The sequence below is a fragment of the Apaloderma vittatum genome, unplaced genomic scaffold (genome assembly GCF_000703405.1).
Source record: "Apaloderma vittatum isolate BGI_N311 unplaced genomic scaffold, ASM70340v1 scaffold10858, whole genome shotgun sequence".
NCBI classification, from domain to species: Eukaryota; Metazoa; Chordata; class Aves; order Trogoniformes; family Trogonidae; genus Apaloderma; species Apaloderma vittatum.
In genome coordinates, this window is record NW_009730295.1 from 56,982 (window position 1) to 74,586 (window position 17,605).

The following is a 17,605-nucleotide window of genomic DNA, read 5'->3' on the forward strand; positions in this document are numbered from 1 at the left end:
TGGAACAGACTGCCTAGGGAGGTGGTTGAGTCGCCATCCCTGGATGTGTTCAAGTGTCGTTTAGATGTGGTGTTGGGTGATATGGTTTAGGGGTGACCTTGTAGTATAGGGTCAATGGTTGGACTTGATGACCTCAAGGGTCTTTTCCAACCTGAATTGTTCTATGATTCTGTGATTCTATGATCGATCCCCGTTCGGTCCCCATGTGTTGCCTGATCTAGTTGAGAGGCGTCCCTGCCCAAGGCAGGGAGGTTGGAATAAATGATCTCTAAGGTCCCTGCCAGCCGAGGCCATTCTATGATTCTCAGGAACCCAAAGGATCCATTTCTCAGAGCTCTTGAATATCCAAAGGCTGTCTGCAGCCACAGATCAGAGGCAGAAAGCTCAGGTCTCTGTGGCAGAAAGTGACAGCAGATGCTGCCTTTGGGAGAGAAGAGATTTGGTGAAAAGGCTGCCTCAGAAAAGGATATGGATATACAAGAGAGATTCAGAGTGCATCTGCATAGTTTAGGGGAAAAAAAAAAAGCTGAGATTTCTGCATTTTATTCTCTTCTAAATCAGTAATGATACGGTAATTTTTATTCAAATGTGGGAAACCAGGAAACAATAGGTAGTCAGAGCAGGAAAGATCTAGAAGGAGGCATTTGGCAGAGAAGAAAATAAGTGTCTCTCTTTTTCTTTCTTTGTGAGATATAGTTACTATTGTCTAAATTCTCAGCTGATATAACCTAGCTTGATTCTACCTCAGGTGGAAGAATCACTTATACTCTCACCTGCATGTTACATTTAATTCATTAGACATCAACTGTTCTTTTCAAATTTTATTGCTTTTTCTGAAGACTACTGCAAACAAGGATATGCACACATTTAGCAATGCTTCAGCATTCCTTTTTCACATTCAAAGCAGAATTACTTAAAAATTTGTGCTTGACTAATGATATTACATTAAGCTTCTTAAAGTGTTGTTGAATGTCTAATGTTGGTGGCTGACACCATAGATTTGTATAACTTCAAAACCTATAAGAGTGTATTTTCATCGTGACATGCAATACCGAGTTGTTGTCCTGTGCTGCAGAGATTTGATATATATCAGTACAAAACTGATATCTAAAAAAAAAAAGCCCTCCTTGATTTTCACACTGAAACACACTCTGCTTTCTCAGGAGTCAATTTGATTTTTGGGTGGCATTTTAAAATCTACATTGCATTATTTATATTACTAATTTGCACTTCAATTTCTGACAATATTCTACTTTCATAAAAAAGTAGCAGTGATTGAAACACTCTGTGGGGCTTTGCTGGGAGAAGAAAAAAAGTTAAAAGCTGTACACACTGGACACACTCTGCATGACCGGTGATGTGTCTAAAATGGCTGGATATTACAGTAATCATCCTATCTCAAGGCAGTTCAGAAAACCTTGATTCCTCACATCTGACAGTCAAAACACCAAGCTCACCATCTGACAGGACAGAGGGCATTGTTTTGTTATCAAAACACTGCCTGGAAGATGGTCTTCCTCTACATCTCTGACAAAGTGCTATCACAATTTCTCTTGTTTCAACTGTCCCTGGTTGTGCCAGCTAGAATTTGCACCAACTCGCATGGGGTTCGTCTCTAAAGCATAAGAAAAACGGAGAGAGCTGACATAACTGCAGGTTCTGCTGAGACCTGTTTCTCCAATTAGTTGGATGATTCCTAGACAACAAATTCCCAAAAACTGTAGGACTCCAGGACACTGGCATCATCCTTGATCTCATAGTCTCTTCCTGTGATATATAGAGCAGCAAGCCTTCACATATTGCTCCGTGTGTTCGGTTTCTGATGGGGAATGTCTTGTGTTTGGAATGCAACCTGAGATAGGCCAAAGGTGTGAGGTCTTTTGATTAATGATATTGCAACATTTGGGGAGAGAACATTGCTCATTGACCTGGGATTTCTTCTCCTTTGTGCTTCACCTGATGATGTAATTCAGTACTTACATAGTAACACTGAGAACACCCTTTTTCTTTTCTGGCATATGGGGCTAGAAAATTCCTTGTAAAGCATCTCAAAGTTTAATGAGAGCCAGTGAAATTCATGCTGTCTGCAGGGCATTTAATACGTGAATCTGCAAGACAAACAAGGGAAACATTTTCCTAGCAGAAACAGAAAAAAATGTCATGACCTCAGACTACGACGGTGAGTGGAACAAAGGGCTGGGTTTCTTAGATTAAAGATTTAGTCCTTGCAAGGGGTGAGTGCGAGGTCAGGCATAGCAAGCAATCAGGATGATGCTCAGATGGCCTGCACTGGTGTTGTCCAGCCAGTGTCAGACTACAGAACCAAAAAAGCAGGCTCACCATCATAGTATTACCCACAACTGTAAGAGGAGACACCAAGGTTATGATTCTTAATTAGGATTAAGTGCCAAGAAAAACCATATTTAAGCACTAAAGTCATACTTATGTACCTAATTCCAGTCTATTCCAAATATTTGAAATGCTCAGTGCTCATTTGCCATTGCAGCTCGAGCTGTTGTTACCATTTTCCAGTTAGGCCTTTCAAAGGAAAAATAAAATTACAAAGTTCTTCAGTATTGTAAACCATTTCCCATTTTTTTGTCCAGTGAAGGAATTTACCATTGAAGATCTGTGTTTTTAACGAAGACCATTCAATATGTTCCCCTGGAAATCAGTTTCTCCATGCTGAAGTCATTTTATGATGCATTTCATATATTGTTTTTGTTGTTTTGCAGCGCATGCCCTGAAGGATATATATGTCTGAAGGCTGGGGAAAATCCTGACCATGGCTACACAAGCTTTGATACTTTTGGCTGGGCCTTTCTCTCTTTGTTCCGTCTTATGACTCAAGATTATTGGGAACGTCTTTATCAACAGGTATGAGACCGTAAGCACATCATCTTGTTTCAGTTATATATCCAAAAATATAGAGACAAGAAAGAATTGCTGTTTCTTAGGTAAACTGTGCTCTGTGTGTTCTGGAGAAGGACCATCAATTCTTGCAATTAATTTATTTCCTTAGGAGTGATGATACCAAAAGACATTTGACTGGGAGTTTGAAAAGGAGGAAGATCAGTACTCAACGACACTTTGAATGTGTAATTCAGCTGAATCTCAGTGGAGTTCTTAGAATCATAGAATTGTCAGGGTTGGAAGGGACCTTAAAGAGCATCTAGTTCCAATCCCTCTGCCATGGGCAGGGACATCCTCGACTAGATGAGGCTGCTCAGATCCCCATCCAACCTGGTCTTAAAAACTTACAGGGATGGGGCTTCCACCTGCTCTCTGGGCAACCTAAGTTCACCATTTAAAAAAGATCACCATGTCACCCCTTAATGACCTTTTTGGTGGCTGCTGTAGCATGAACTAATCTTTTGAGTCCAGCTCAAAAATGGACCAGAGGAGCACCAGTGTACTTGCCATATGTGATTTTGCAAAGCATGATAATGAACACAAATTCACCAAGTGGCGAGACTACCTGGCCCATTCCAGTTCTCCCTGCTGCCAGCTTTTCATCATGAACACCTGACAGCCAGAAACACAAGTGGGATCAGAGTCAACTTAGTCATGTGTACCCTACAAGAAAGCTGGTGAGGGGCTTATTAGGATGTCGGGTAATGATAGGACTAGGGGGAATGGATTGAAGCTAGAGATGGATTGGTTCAGATTGGACGTTAGGAAGAAGTTCTTCCCCATGAGGGTGGTGAGACCCTGGCACAGGTTGCCCAGAGAGGGGGTAAAGTCCCTTGCAAGCCTGACAGTTCTGTGATTCTATAGCAATGTCCAAAGTTTGGTTCTTCTTATCCTTCTTAACTAAATAACATTCAGATGAGTTTCACCCAAAAAGCATCTTTTTCTCCCCACTGACTGTAAGAGTTCTAGACTGTAGACATCTGAAGAGATACAACAGGAATCTCACTTGGGAAGCTTCTAACCACTGGACAAAAGTAGATTGAGCTATATGAGGAAAGCTTTCACTGCAACTGGTTGTAAGATTTTGTATTCTAAAAGAATACCAGTGAAGACACTTGGTAGAGAAGTAAAGCGTTCTTCTTTTAGAAATTAATTTTACTGCAAGGCACATGATTTTTGACTAAGGTATAAAAATTTATTTCCTTGCATGTGATTGTCATTTGTCATCAAAGGGATTCTGTTTGGGCTATTAACAGAGGCTGAATTCAATTATATTGTAAATCAAAGTTTTCAAAAAAGTATTTAAAATATTTTTTCTTTCTTTTACAATATTTTAACAAAGCATTGTGAACAAGTGATAATGATTTTAGTTTTCTGCTTACAGACTCTCAGATCTGCTGGAAAGATCTACATGCTTTTTTTTATGCTGGTCATCTTTCTGGGCTCATTTTATCTTATCAACCTGATTCTGGCTGTTGTGGCCATGGCATATGAAGAGCAGAACCAAGCCACTATTGCCGAATCAGAAGAGAAGGAAAGAAAGTTTCGGGAAGCCATGGAGATGTTAAAGAAAGAGCAGGAGGTCAGTAAACTATGTAACATGATCAGCCCTGGGTAATTGAACGGATGATACCTTGATCTTCCTGATCTCTGTAACTTGCGATGTGATGACCAAAGAAAATGTTCCCTTGAAACCAGCTTAATGTTTATTGTCCTGGGCAGAGTTGTTACAATTCTTTCTAAAAGAAAAACGATATCTCTTCCTGCTAATATTGGAAGCATTTAGGTTTTACATATCCAGAGTTTAACTGGTTTAGCTGTACCACATGTGCCACCAGAGGAATTTATATCGGTTGGCATATAAGGGATTTTAATGATGGTATAACTACATCTGCATTTGAGCACAAAACAGCTATTTTGGCAGCTCGGCCATACCCCCAGCTGAACCTTCTTCCACCACCACTCTAGCTCGTGTTCACTTCCTCACTGCCTCATTCAAACTGCCATGAGCATCCAGCTGCCTGATAATAAATATAAAACTATAGGATAACCTGTCTGAAACACATAAACTTCATTCCTTAACAAGTAAACAGGCAGATCTTGAGTTTAAGCTTAGCAAATTATGCAAAGCATATAGATTTAATGTTACATCTTAAGTTTAAACAAAACAGCGAGGCCAAATGGTGGATGTAGTTACATAGCCTTAATAACAGTAGTTAATTTGCATGTGGGGGGTAGAAAGTCTTTATTAAACAGCTGAAGAGAACATTTTAAGTGCTGTGAACAAGAAGACAATAAGAAAATTAGTCTGAAATAACATGTAGCACTGTAGTTCCAAGAAGTAAATCCTTGATGCACAATATAAATTAATATACATAATTTTCTTCTGGGCACATACAGCTTCAGAGCCTAATCCAAAGCCCATTTAAATTCTTGGAAGGAAAATAGAAAATGCAATTCACCCTTAACAAAATGCTAGTAGAGGCTTGTATATCATTTAAGTGCTTTAAAAGATCCTCTTTGATAGTTTTCTGTAGGTAAAGACAATTTAGTCCATATACAGGCACTTCGAACATATAAACTTTCTGCTATAACCTAAAGGAGCAAACTGAGCTCTAACTCATACCTATTTTATACAAATTTTCATGTGTTTTGACTCCAGCTGAGCTCTTCCTAACAACAGTCAACTTTGGTAGCCCCAGCTATAATTAAAGATACTTAAGAATTTCCCTTTAAGGGCTTTGATTTCAGTTAAGCCTGTGTGTACACCAAAAAAAAAGGAATATTAAGCGCTCAAAGTCAGAATGTGTCAAAATGAGGGTTGCTTATGAAAACCTAAATTGTTCCCATTTGTCTGTATGCTTTATAACATAGTCTTTACTTCAGCCAGCCATGTCTCGTTTTTCCCATGCCCTATTCAGTGCAAAGGATGGACAGTGCATGACTCAAGAACAGGTCTTTGCTTTCTCATCCTTCTGTAGCCTTAGGCCAGCTCAGATAGACTTCCCGACTTAGGCATTCCAAGCCTGCTTCAAAGACAAAATGACTAACATTCTCAGAGATTTTACAGTGCCTCTTGTCACTACTCAGACTCTGTGTGCTTCAAAAATACTGACTTGTATTTGTAATCTGGAGAGTTATCCTAATCTTACAGAAATGAAATTTAGGAGTAGAGAAATTGAGGTCCGTTGTGTTCACTAGTGAAGCCCAGTAATTCTGCAAATCAACCCCCAACGTTTCAAATTAGAGATCTGGAAGAAGAGGAAAGTGAATTGTGTGGCCACACCATGCAGCTTTCAGATGTCCTCCTCAGGCGTCTTACCCCAGTCAGAGCTACTCCGTTATAAGCTTGCTCTCCAAACCTTTATCAAGACCTTGGTTTTGACTTTCTCACTGTACCATTGAGTTCTTGCCTCAAGTCCCATCTCCTCCATAATCCCCATGTCAGGGCTTGTCTGAGCTAAGCTTTTGTCCCATCCTTCACCCACCACGCATCCTTGACAGACATGTAAGGTCCCACACATCTTTTCTGCCCCTGGGAGTTAATGTAGCGGGTTATGGCTTGTGATGCCCGAGGGGCAGAACATAGTCCAGCTACAGGAACCCAGCTGGAAATGGTAGGTAATCAGGATGTGAGCACATGCTCCATGCCCTGACAATCAATTTACTCCAAATCCTTTTTCAGTAACTAAAAAAAAGGTACACAGGGCAGGTGCAGTTCAATGCAAGCATTAGGTAAGACAATGTCAAGGAACTGAAAATTATCTTATTTTGCAGTAAGAATACAGCATACTTAGTAGCACAACCTACAATATTTTCTAGATCAATGAAATATGACAGCAAGCAGAAAGGAAAACCAAAACTTTTTAGACCTGCTTTTACACTGTGGAGTATAAAGAGATCACAAATATAATTGATAAGCCTGCTTAGGGACTGTCAGTCAATTTACACAATTGGTCTAACACATTCCTAAGCTTGAACTTAACACCAGAAGACTTTCCGAATCTTTATGAAGAGAAAGCACTTCAGCATAACAATTAAATCAATTGACACGGAAAAAAAAAGAAAAAAGAAGAAAGAACAGCCTAGACCAATGTCTGAGCCTTCCTCCTCTCTGCTCTAAGCAGCTTGCTCATGAAAGATATTTCCCACAGGAATTAAGTTTTGTTGTGCTCTCAGCTTGATAGAGCTACCGCTACTCCTTGAAATATATGATTGATTCTTTACACGACTGTTAAGTGCCTTCACTTTCCTTGGACTGATGCCTGTGGGAGGAAGGGAGTGTTTTGCTGCAGAGAGCTGATTGCCTGTTTGATTCTAGTGGCTTACAGACAATAGCACTGAGGATTCATCCGTTTCTTCTGTTCGTGGGAACCTGGAGAGGCTTTTTTTTTTATAATTCTTCTTTATTATTTTTTTTTAATAATTCACTCAATTTATGTATTTCATCTGGGGACTCTGCAAGTGGGTTTGTCTCCAGGTCACTGATGCAGCTACCACTGAGACGCCGGCACCTCCAAACCTGACCTCGTGCTTTATGCTCAGAGCCCTCTCATTCCTCCCGCCCACACCAGGGAGGGGGACCCAAGGGCTGCGACTTCCTCCCTGCACCCATCCTACTCTTCCTCCTGGCTGCTCTGCTGGTTCCAAGGCTGTGGCTTGTGAGCTCAGGCTTTCGCGTGCGGTTTCTGCTGGGTTTTCGAGCAGTTGGGCTGTTATCAGTCAGCTCCTGCAGCGATCCCACCAGATAGACAGCCCCGCACCGATGCACAAGGTGAAGTAAAGTCCACTTTATCTCCAGTTAAGCCCACGGTTTTCTCCTTGCATCTCTGATCATAGGCTGCCTGAGCTGCTCCTTGGGATAAGTGTTTACGAAAAAACGTGCCAGCTGAATTGCCTGCTGTTCCTAGCATCCTTCTGTGATCAGGGAGGAAAAATCCTGGCAGCCAGCTTGGCTGCCCTCCTGTCCAGCCCTCCTGGTTCAAGGGGCTGAAATCCAGGAGGGGGTGCCTTAATCTGAAGTTCTTCATCTTGAGGGTTTTTTTGGCAGGCACTAGAAGACTTAGTCCAGAGATGTGTGCACACATCTGCTCCTCTCATGAAATGTTGAAGCATCTTGTGTGTGAGCTCTACATAAATCACGTTATTTTACACAGCCATTCCTAATGCTCTGTCACAGGGGCTGGGTGCCAGACCTGCATGTGTGCATTTGTACTATTAAATGGTCTTCCTTGTTGTTTATTTTCCTATGGCTTAATGTAGAGGTTAAAAACATGTTAAGACCAGTTCCAGGCCTGTGAGATAGTTTTACAATTAATGACCACCTGAAATTTTTGATTTATGTCCTAAACAACTTTAAAACGAAATATAATTGCTGAGCAGAGTACTTATTAGCTCTCGCTGTGATCCTTAACTCAAATTTTATGCCTTGTACCATTTTCTGTTTTAGGCACTAGCCGCTAAAGGAATTGATTCAATGTCTCTCAGTTCATTGGAAATGTCACCTTTAGCATCCAAAAATGCGAAGGAAAGAAGAAATAAAAGAAAGAAAAAGAAATCCTTGGGGGCAGAAGAGTATGGGGAGGACCAAAGGAATCCCAAGTGTGACTATGATGATGGTCAGAGGAGAATGGTAAGTTATGGTCTGAAAGGTCACTTATTCCACACTGTATTTTGCTGGATAGGCCAGGTTCTGAAGAGGCAATTAAAGATGACAATTGCAGCTCTGATGAAGAATCAGGTATTTAATACAATGACTGACCTGCAGACAGTCTGTGTTAGAACAGTGGAAGGAAACATAGTACCACTTTATTTTCAAAACAAATTAAAAATGCCCATTAAACATTCTTTTTCGATTTTTTTCAATTTTTTTTTCACTTCAAGATTGCCCACAGTTGGTTTATTTTCTTACTTTAATTTTGCTCATCTGATTATATCTATCCTATCCCTGCTAGCGATAAAAATGTCTTAGAAGAAACCTGCAAAGCTTAAAAAGGAAAGAGAGAAGGAGAAAAGGAGGAAACTTTTCTCTGAGGCTTTTTTTAAATACTAGACAAAGACATTATTAATGTTTTTCTATTCCTTTGCTAGTTGCCTTCAAGTCAAAACTGTGGCACTTGTTTCTACTTTCTATTGCAGGAAAAAATTAGAGCGAGACTGTTGTTAAATGGGGTTTTATGTAAATGTTACTGACATGCATGAATATGAATCTGCACATGCTGTATGTATCAAATGATCATAAATAGCTTCAGGTAATTTGTCTTTGCTTACTGAGGGCAAAGTTTAAATCAGTTTGTTTTGGTTTTTTGAATAGCCATGTAATGGGCTAAGTCTTTTTATATTTTGTTGGTGGTGAATTTAGGAATATTTGGCAGCCATAAAAAGCTCATGGAAAACATTTAAGTGATGTAAGTAAATGTGACCGATTAATGACTCCCCAGCTCACAAAATCTACGAGAGCTGGATTTCTGTAAATTACAAACATTTTTTAATCCAGTGATTTTTGTTGTTGTCTCATTGGTCAAGTGGGGCGTGTTACAAATTACACCTTCATTAAAGCTAAATTTGCTCTTTAGCTTCATTCTGGATGGATTTCAAGACACCACATACCAGAATGACCGTGGATTGGAGCTGTGCATTGCCACTTTGTTTCTTAGATTAACATTTCTTGTTTTCACTTTTCGCCCCTGGATGTCATATGCATGAGAAACATGGGAGACACATTTCAAAGCTTATAGTAAATCTTCTCTGCAAGGCTGTGTCTGGCATGGTTGGAGGGAATAAGGCTGAGTCATCATTCAGATGCAATCTGAGCAGCTGGAATTGTGTTGCCATCAGAAATTAGTCTCAATGACTGTGCCATGGAAACCCAGACGTGGATTCCTGACCAGTTCTAATTTCGTAGCAACCCAAACGGGTTGTTTTTAGTTTAGAAGGGGCCTGGGTTTTGTACTCTTCCTTATACCAGTGTCACAAAATAGCATCATTATGTAACTCAGTGGTGTGAGCCACAGCGCGAACTGAAATCGGGCTTCATTTGGTTTGTCTGGTTTGTGGGTGCTGTGGAGATCTGACCTCGCTTCATATACACTTGGCTTATGAGAAAGTTCTGAAGAAGCTGAAAATTCTGTACAGGCCAGAAAAATCAAAAGTATGTTCTGCCTAAATGCTCTTACTCCAATCATTTCCTCTTCAGATACAAGGGAAAAGGACGGTCTTGAATTCCTTATGCATTTCCTGAACATCCTGTTTACTGTCAGAGTTTAGATGTGTTTAGTCCTTGGCTACATCTTGCTGATGCTCCGTCAGAGTTGCACTCTCACTAGCTGACCTCAGAGTGGGTGATATTTGAGTGTGAGGAAGACTGCTGTGTTCTGAGGTTACCTACTCCTTAAAGCAACCATGTGCAATGGGATAATCATTTTACAAACTAGTAAACCATATCCCTCTTCTTGCTCTTGTTTTTTGTTGTTTTATTTTTTCCTTTATCACCTTCTTCCGTCGTATCCTGCTTCTTCTTCTTCCCTCTTCTTCTCATTTTCCCTGCAGTTCATTTCCTGCCCTATTTCTTTATCTCTTCTTCTCCCACTGCAACGTTCCTTCCCTAGCTGTTATGAAGATGTGTGATAATGTGATAAACTGGAGCTGGATCCCTGTCCCTGCTCCTGTCTTCCACTCCTTGTGCTGCCATCCCAGGTCCTTTGGCACTTATCAGATGGGGGAGGGAGTAGAATCAAAGGAAGTATCACGCTACAAGATGAATGCTACCTTGACCCTTCCTATTTCAGTACATCTTTAACTGTCAAGTATTAGATGAATACCTAATGGCTAGGAATGACTATTCAACCTTTTAACTTTGCAAAGGTTGAATACGTGTAATTAAGCCTTTCTCTGACGCACTTGATTTAACATGGAACTTACTGCTCTCCCCAGACCTTCCTTGCTCCTGAAAACATGTTGCAAAATGTTGTTTCTCTTTCCCCTTTTTCCTTTCTGGGGGTTTCTAGACTCTCCTTGGCATTAGTTATGGTCCCAGTGCAAACTTGGTGAAGCGCAGAACCAGCCACGGAAGCATATTCAGTTTCCGACTCCGTGGCAGAGACACTGGCTCCGAAACAGATTTTGCCGATGATGAGATCAGCACTGCTGGGGAAAATGAAAGCCACCGGGGCTCTCTCTTAATTCCAAGATCTGGGAGGCGTCCAAGCGTGCAAAGTCAAGTGAGCCATAGTTCTCACCCTCCTACTCCCAACTACACCCAGACGGGCAAAAGGAACAGCTCAGTGGATTGCAATGGTGTGGTTTCCCTGATAGGAGGAGGCACCGGGGCACTCAACCCAGACCCTACTTCTCCTGCAGGGTTACTGCTCCCCCCAGTTATTATGGAAAAACCTGGGACAGGCGATCTGGTGAGTACTTTATAACTTTTGTATGTGATTCACGGTGTCATTTCCTTCTAAATGTTGTTGGAGTTTGCTGTAATTTATTTACCCGATATGTGGTCTACAGAGAGAAACCCAGACCCACCATCCTTGACAAGGTGGGAAGACAATGGGCTAAGACACACAATTGTGTGTCTGGTGCCACGTAAGAAAGGTTTGTGACTCCTGGTGAGACTTACTCTTCAGAGCTGGCTGGAGGGAAACACCTAAATCTTGGGTTTGATATGAATTTCTTTTTCTTGTAAGGGTGTTTTTAAGTCGATTTATTTTGACACTTGAATATCTGACATTGTCCTGGGGCTAGAAAACGATGCTTTAAAAATGATTCAGTGTGAGCCTTACCATCTTGAGACTACGTCTTCTCCCACTGGTTGCTATCTGTTCGCATCTAACCTCTGGTCTTCTGTACTTGTGGAGTAGCTTACAGTCCAAAGGTAGTTCTCAGAAGGGTTTATATCTAGTTCAAATAATGCCCATGAAAGATGAGTGGATGATCAACAGACTTCAAGCCTTTTGCAGATTGACAGAATCTTTGTTGCAAAGCGCCACTGCTGCAAAATATTCAATAAGGCTGTGAATAAAACTATTAGGACTGATACCGTTATGACCCATGCACAATTCACTTGGAAAAAACATGAGATCATGGTTTTGAAATAGCTGTTACACAGGCAAGGTGATTTTGGAGGGTTTGCCCATTTAATATGGTGGGAATTTGTCTTTTTTAATACAGATAACCTACACTGGAGCTTATCAATCTCAACAGTCTGTAATGCAATGGAGTTCTAGTCACTACAGTCAGTGTGGGCAGGATCTATTTAGAGATCAAAAATGGGTCAGCATAATCTCTCTACCTGAAAGTGCCTTTTTCGGTTCACTTTAACTAAAAGGGGAGCCCAAGGTGAATAGCTCTATGTTGCACATGTCTGAAGTCAGGTGAGCTGAAGCACACTCAGAGTTACAAGGTGCCAAAAATGGATTAAGTTGGTGAGGAAATAAGCAAATGTGATTCTAACATGTATTAGGCAAAGTGTTTCCTGAAGAGAGAGGCGAGTGAGATGGATCCCAGCTGTGGTGTCAGTTTATCAGTAAACTGAGAAGTAGCCTTTTTTCTTTAGAGCCAGGCAGCTTCTTCCCTTTCAAGCTTTGGAATGAACTCTTTTCCTCACCTACCTGGGCATTCCCTGTGGTCCTGCAAATAGACTCTCACACTGAGCATGAGAGGAGGGCCCGTGCTGTGCATGGGAACCTGGTTGGTGTGAGAATTATCTGTTTTGTTGACAGTTTTGAGGCTGTTGCTGCTTTTCCAGATAGTCACACTTTTGTTCATTTAGGAATTTTTACTCTCTGAAGTCCTGAGAGCAGTCACTAGACAGCTGAGCAACAGAAATGCTGTTTGCAGATAGTGGAGTTTTACTAACTTAGACTGGAGCAAATAAAAAAAAAAAAAAGCAGCTGCAAAATAAAGAAACAGTAGAAGAAAGTTAGTGCATCTGTTTAAAAAAACTGAAGTAGAAAGGCCTCAGTAGGTGAGCAGTGCCCCTTTTGCCTTTAAGGAAAGCAGTTCTACAGGCAGCTGAGGCTCTCCCAGCTGTCAGAAAAAGCTTAACAAAGCATGAGAGCACTCAACCTTTCACAGGAAATATTGGTATTTTGCAGAATTTGGCCCTGAGGTGACAGGGAAGCTTTAAGCTCTGCTGGCATTTCTTTTTATTTGTCCGCTTCCTGCCTTTTTAAAAAATGGATGTTGAAAATTGAATGGCCTGGGTGGGTGACATCACTTGGCAGTTCCCTGGTCATCTAGGAAATAACACCCAGGGACTGTAGTTACAGATGCTCATTCAGGGATGCAACATGAAAGATGTTGTGTCTTCTGCAAAATGGGTTTGGTGTCTAATCTATCCAGAAAATGTGAGCTGGAGTTAAAAGCTAATTGGCAAGAAGCCCGTTGCTCTACAGATGTATTCGCTACAGGAACCATAAGTGCTGGCACAAACGTGCAGCCTCAGCTGCAGGCAAAAGGAAATAGGAAATCTAACACCTCAGCGTGCTCAGAGATAAATCAACACACTTCTAGGCTTTGGGTTTGATTACTTTTGCCTTTCTCTTGTCAAAATTTGAAGTTGAGTTTATCAGCTCAGGCTTCTTCTTATAAGCTGTTGATATGTTTCAGGGGGCAAAAGAAAGATGTTACAGTGTGAAGTTGAAGTTACCTCATTAACCCCACTGATCATGGCGCTGTTATTTATTACATGTTTTACATCATTAGTTTAGGTCCCTCTGTGATGCTTAGTATCGTAAATCATAATCATAAGATGTTAGAGATTGGAAGGGACCTCAAAAGATCATCTAGTCCAGCCCCCCTGACAAAGCAGGATCACTTAGAGCAGGCCACACATGAACGTGTCCAGGTGGGTTTTGAAAGTCTCCAGAGAAGGAGACTCCACAACCTCTCTGGGCAGCCTGTGCCAGGGCTTCATCACCCTTACAGTAAAGAAGTTTCTCCTTATGTTGAGGTGGAACTTCCTATGTTCTAGCTTATACCCATTATTCCTTGTCCTATTGCTGGGCACCACTATGAAGAGACCCACATGCTCCTCTTAACACCCACTCCTCAGCTATTTCTATACATCAATAAGATCCCCTCTCAGCTTTCTCTTTTCAAGACTAAACAGCCCCCGTTCTCTCAGTCTGTCTTCACAGGAGAGATGCTCAAGTCCATTGATCATCCTTGTAGTAGTACCAGATAAGCATAACATAGACTTGCCTGATTGCTCCGGAGTGGGGAGACCATTGAATCTGATTTGGGGAAAGCTTGGAAGAGCTGGTTCAAAAGGCAAAGTAAACATCAGACAAGATCTGACCATCTCTGGTTTTGAGTTTCCAACCTGCAGTCCTTCAGCAGACCATAGGTTTCAAATCGGGTGCTCCTAAGCTTTCTCAGGGAAAGCTCAGAAAGTCACTAGCCACTTCTGAGAATTTTAGCCTGATCAGTTTTAGCAAATTTAGCCTGGAGATTTTACCCCAGGCGAAGTAGCTGAGAACAACGTTAATGCCTCTGTGTCATTGCAATTGCTACCCCTTGTCCCAGCCAAGGGCTGTTTGCGCACGGGAACGGCTGTGGGTGGCAGCTGAGCTCACATGAAGGCATCTGTGCAGCTTGTGCCTTCTCCCATGAAAGACGTAGCTGCTGCAGATTATCCCACAATTTAGGCTGGTGACTCAGATGTGTGGTCTCCTGACACTTGGCTGCAGAAGAGCACATAAGCTAAAAAATGCCGTTTCAAATGCTTTTCAGATGCCCCTGGCTGTTTGGCACAGATTGATGTGAGCGTATTTTCATGAGAAACCAAGTTTGCTTGGACTTTGCATCTCTGCTCTCTACTCCCTAAATACTAGTGAAAAAGGAGAGATTTCAAATAATCTCAGGGAATGGTGCTTAGGCCCATCAGGCTTGCCAGCCTGAGGCTTGGTGGTCATGGATGACGTGGTCCATGCTGAATGACATCTGGCCACGCAGTCTTCTGCATCAAGTTCTGCCAAGTTATCAGGGGCTTCAGTGCACAGCCTAAGCAAGAGGAGAGGCATCCTGTCCTCTGCAGGGAACCCGTTCATCTCTGCACACTTTGTTACACTCATTGATGTCCCCATGCCATATCAGAGCACCCACAAGAAGTGGTGGCAGCTTTACTGGGGAGTTGTCCTTGGATGCACAGAGGGTCTATACTGCAGTGTTCAAGCTAGAAAGCCTGCTGACATCGTATGAAAAGCAAAGTAGTGCAAGATGAAAGCATGATCCGCAAACACCCTCCACAAAGGTGGCTCTGGGTCGAGAAGTTTTAACCTGAATGTGAAGAGCATCAGGTGTTCAAGTCTGAGGGGTGTAGAGGGCACATCCCAAACCACCCATGGTAAGTCCTTTTTCTCTGGGAAATCTCTGCTGTGCCCTGACTGAATTAGGGCTGGTCCTGTTCTCATATCAGCTTTCTTGAAGTGGTGCAACTGCTGATTTCATCAAAATTACCCCAGTGTAAATAAAACACAAGCAGGGTTTGGTGACTAAAGTCCTAAGTTTTTTTGGTTTGACCTGAGACTGAAAAGTTTGAAAAATCATATGGCTTTATGCTTCTGCTAAACACTGACATGGGAGTTTTGATTTTCATGGGTTTTTTAGAGAAATTTTATACATTGTGTAAATAACTTCAGAGTACACTACAGCCTAAAGTTTTTGCACTTTCTCATAGTATTTATTTGTAGATATATACTACTCTATCATGTCTTGGTGTTTCTTAGTTAAGAGATTAGAACAACATCTTTCTTCACAAGACATTGATCTGTTTGAATGGAATTGGATTAAGTTAAATGAGCTGTTATGTGGAGCTCAGTTTATCCATGACATCTGATGAGGATGAGTAAGATGTTACCTGTGGCTGTCAAGAATTTCACAAGGGTTAAGAAATACATGACAGCATCCCCTCTAACCTCCTAAAGCCACCTGGAGCCCTTTCTAAAATTTCGCAGGGAAATTGCAAGGTTTGTCATTTAGCATGAATTTCCAATTACTTTGAAGATTAGAGGTAGCAGGGATGTGAATGCAAGATGGTGGAGGTGGCTGTTTGCTGATGATCACCACTGCTTTGTTTTCCTGGTGTGCCTGGTCACCAGATCTTCCTACCAGCCCAGGAGCAGAGCGGGATCACCCATTGGAGATACCCAGGTTCTCCCTCTTGCACACATAACCTTTCCTGAATTTTCTCTTGGTCATGCACACTTTTTTTTTTCTTTTAGGAAGCTAGAAATGCTTCGTATTGCTAGCCTAACAGGAGTGAAAACTGGTGTAGAACAAGCCCTTAAGAAAGGCTAGGTTGTTTATTGAGGTGCTGAACTAAGGATTTTGAAGCTTATCTTTAGATAAACTTTTTTGTTGTTGTTTTTTACATATAAAAACCCCACCTTTTCTTTTGTTGCCACTAAGCATAAAGCTGTTTTGCTGATCATATTGCTTTGAGATTTTCTTGTGGACCCTAAAACTGCCCAGAGGTAAAATTTCTTTTTTTTCCTTCTTACTTTGCCACAGGACTGGTGAAAAAAGAAAGTGTTAGCAGTTTCCATGCTGGAAACTGTTGACCCAGAAAAAAAGGTCATCCAACAATTGCCACCAATAAAATACTATGGATGAAGGCTACCTAGTCCTCTGCTACTGTTGCACAGAGAGTTGTCACCGTGGCTGTAGTTTCTGCTCATTTCAAACTTTCCTTTAGCACATCCTAAGCATAAATCATTCAGATCTGACACAGACATTGTAAGTTGCTCCAGTTTACAGCCCATCTCCTTAAATAATCAAGCATCCACAAAATGAGATGGCTTCTTTTTAATGCTGTGTATTATTATGGTCACCTTCAATCTCATTAAGTATCTGTGCTAGCGCCTTCCTGGGCTCATTGTTCATGCTGTGGCCTGTCCACCTCTTTTTTATGCTTGAGAAGATTTTTACTGCACAAGGAAAATTAAACCTGTCCCACTTCCCAAATGTGGTCTTTAAAATGCTGCCATGTGTAAGCCCTTCTTCACATAATAGTTTTGACATGGCTCAGAACTGTAGGCACTCAGAAGAAAATAATTCTGCAGTGTTATGCATCCTCATTTACATGTAAATTATGGAATAGTATATTTCTCCCTATAGAATCTAGCTAATCCTGAGGAGAAACATTTCCAGTCAATCAGGGAGCAACAAAAATAACCTTGTCCTGCTGGAGGTGCCTGTGTTTAACTCCATTGTGATTTCTCATCAGGATCTTAAGGAGAGTACTTGCATAAGTAGGGACACTTGTTAGTTTTGCTTTAATTTCTATAGAAATATAAGTACGGTGAACAACTCTGCCTATGTATCTTCCCTCTGTAATGATAATAGCCTTTATGCTGCCTCGTTTGTCCAGTTCCTGGAACTGCTCTCTATCTGAGTGCAAAAACTGCCAATTCCTTGTGTGACTATGAGCTGTCTGATATAAATAATAATAAAAAAGAAACCTCCCATATCTATTCTTTACCAGGAACAAAATCTCATAAGCTTCCCTGAGTAACTTCAATAATTTTAAGCAATTCACCTGGGTAGGAACTTTTTTTTCTTAGAAAAAGACTTTACAGTTAATGGCAAGCCGACAATGTGATAGATTTACTGCTCTATTGAGAAAGACACCATGTCCTCCTGGATGAGCATAGGAGTATTCCCTACAACCAAACAGAGGCTGCCCGGC

General features: G+C 41.3%; 1 protein-coding gene across 2 annotated transcripts in view; it reads left to right on the plus strand.

The window, feature by feature from the left end:
* LOC104277944 (sodium channel protein type 5 subunit alpha-like) overlaps positions 1-17,605 on the plus strand; it is a 175,476-nt gene that overhangs the window by 51,622 nt on the left and 106,249 nt on the right. For both annotated transcript variants that reach the window (XM_009874761.1, XM_009874762.1), the window contains exons 8-11: positions 2,736-2,877; positions 4,298-4,495; positions 8,363-8,545; positions 10,920-11,321. In XM_009874761.1, the coding sequence (XP_009873063.1) occupies positions 2,736-2,877; positions 4,298-4,495; positions 8,363-8,545; positions 10,920-11,321 (925 nt within the window). The remainder of the gene's footprint in view (positions 1-2,735; positions 2,878-4,297; positions 4,496-8,362; positions 8,546-10,919; positions 11,322-17,605) is intronic.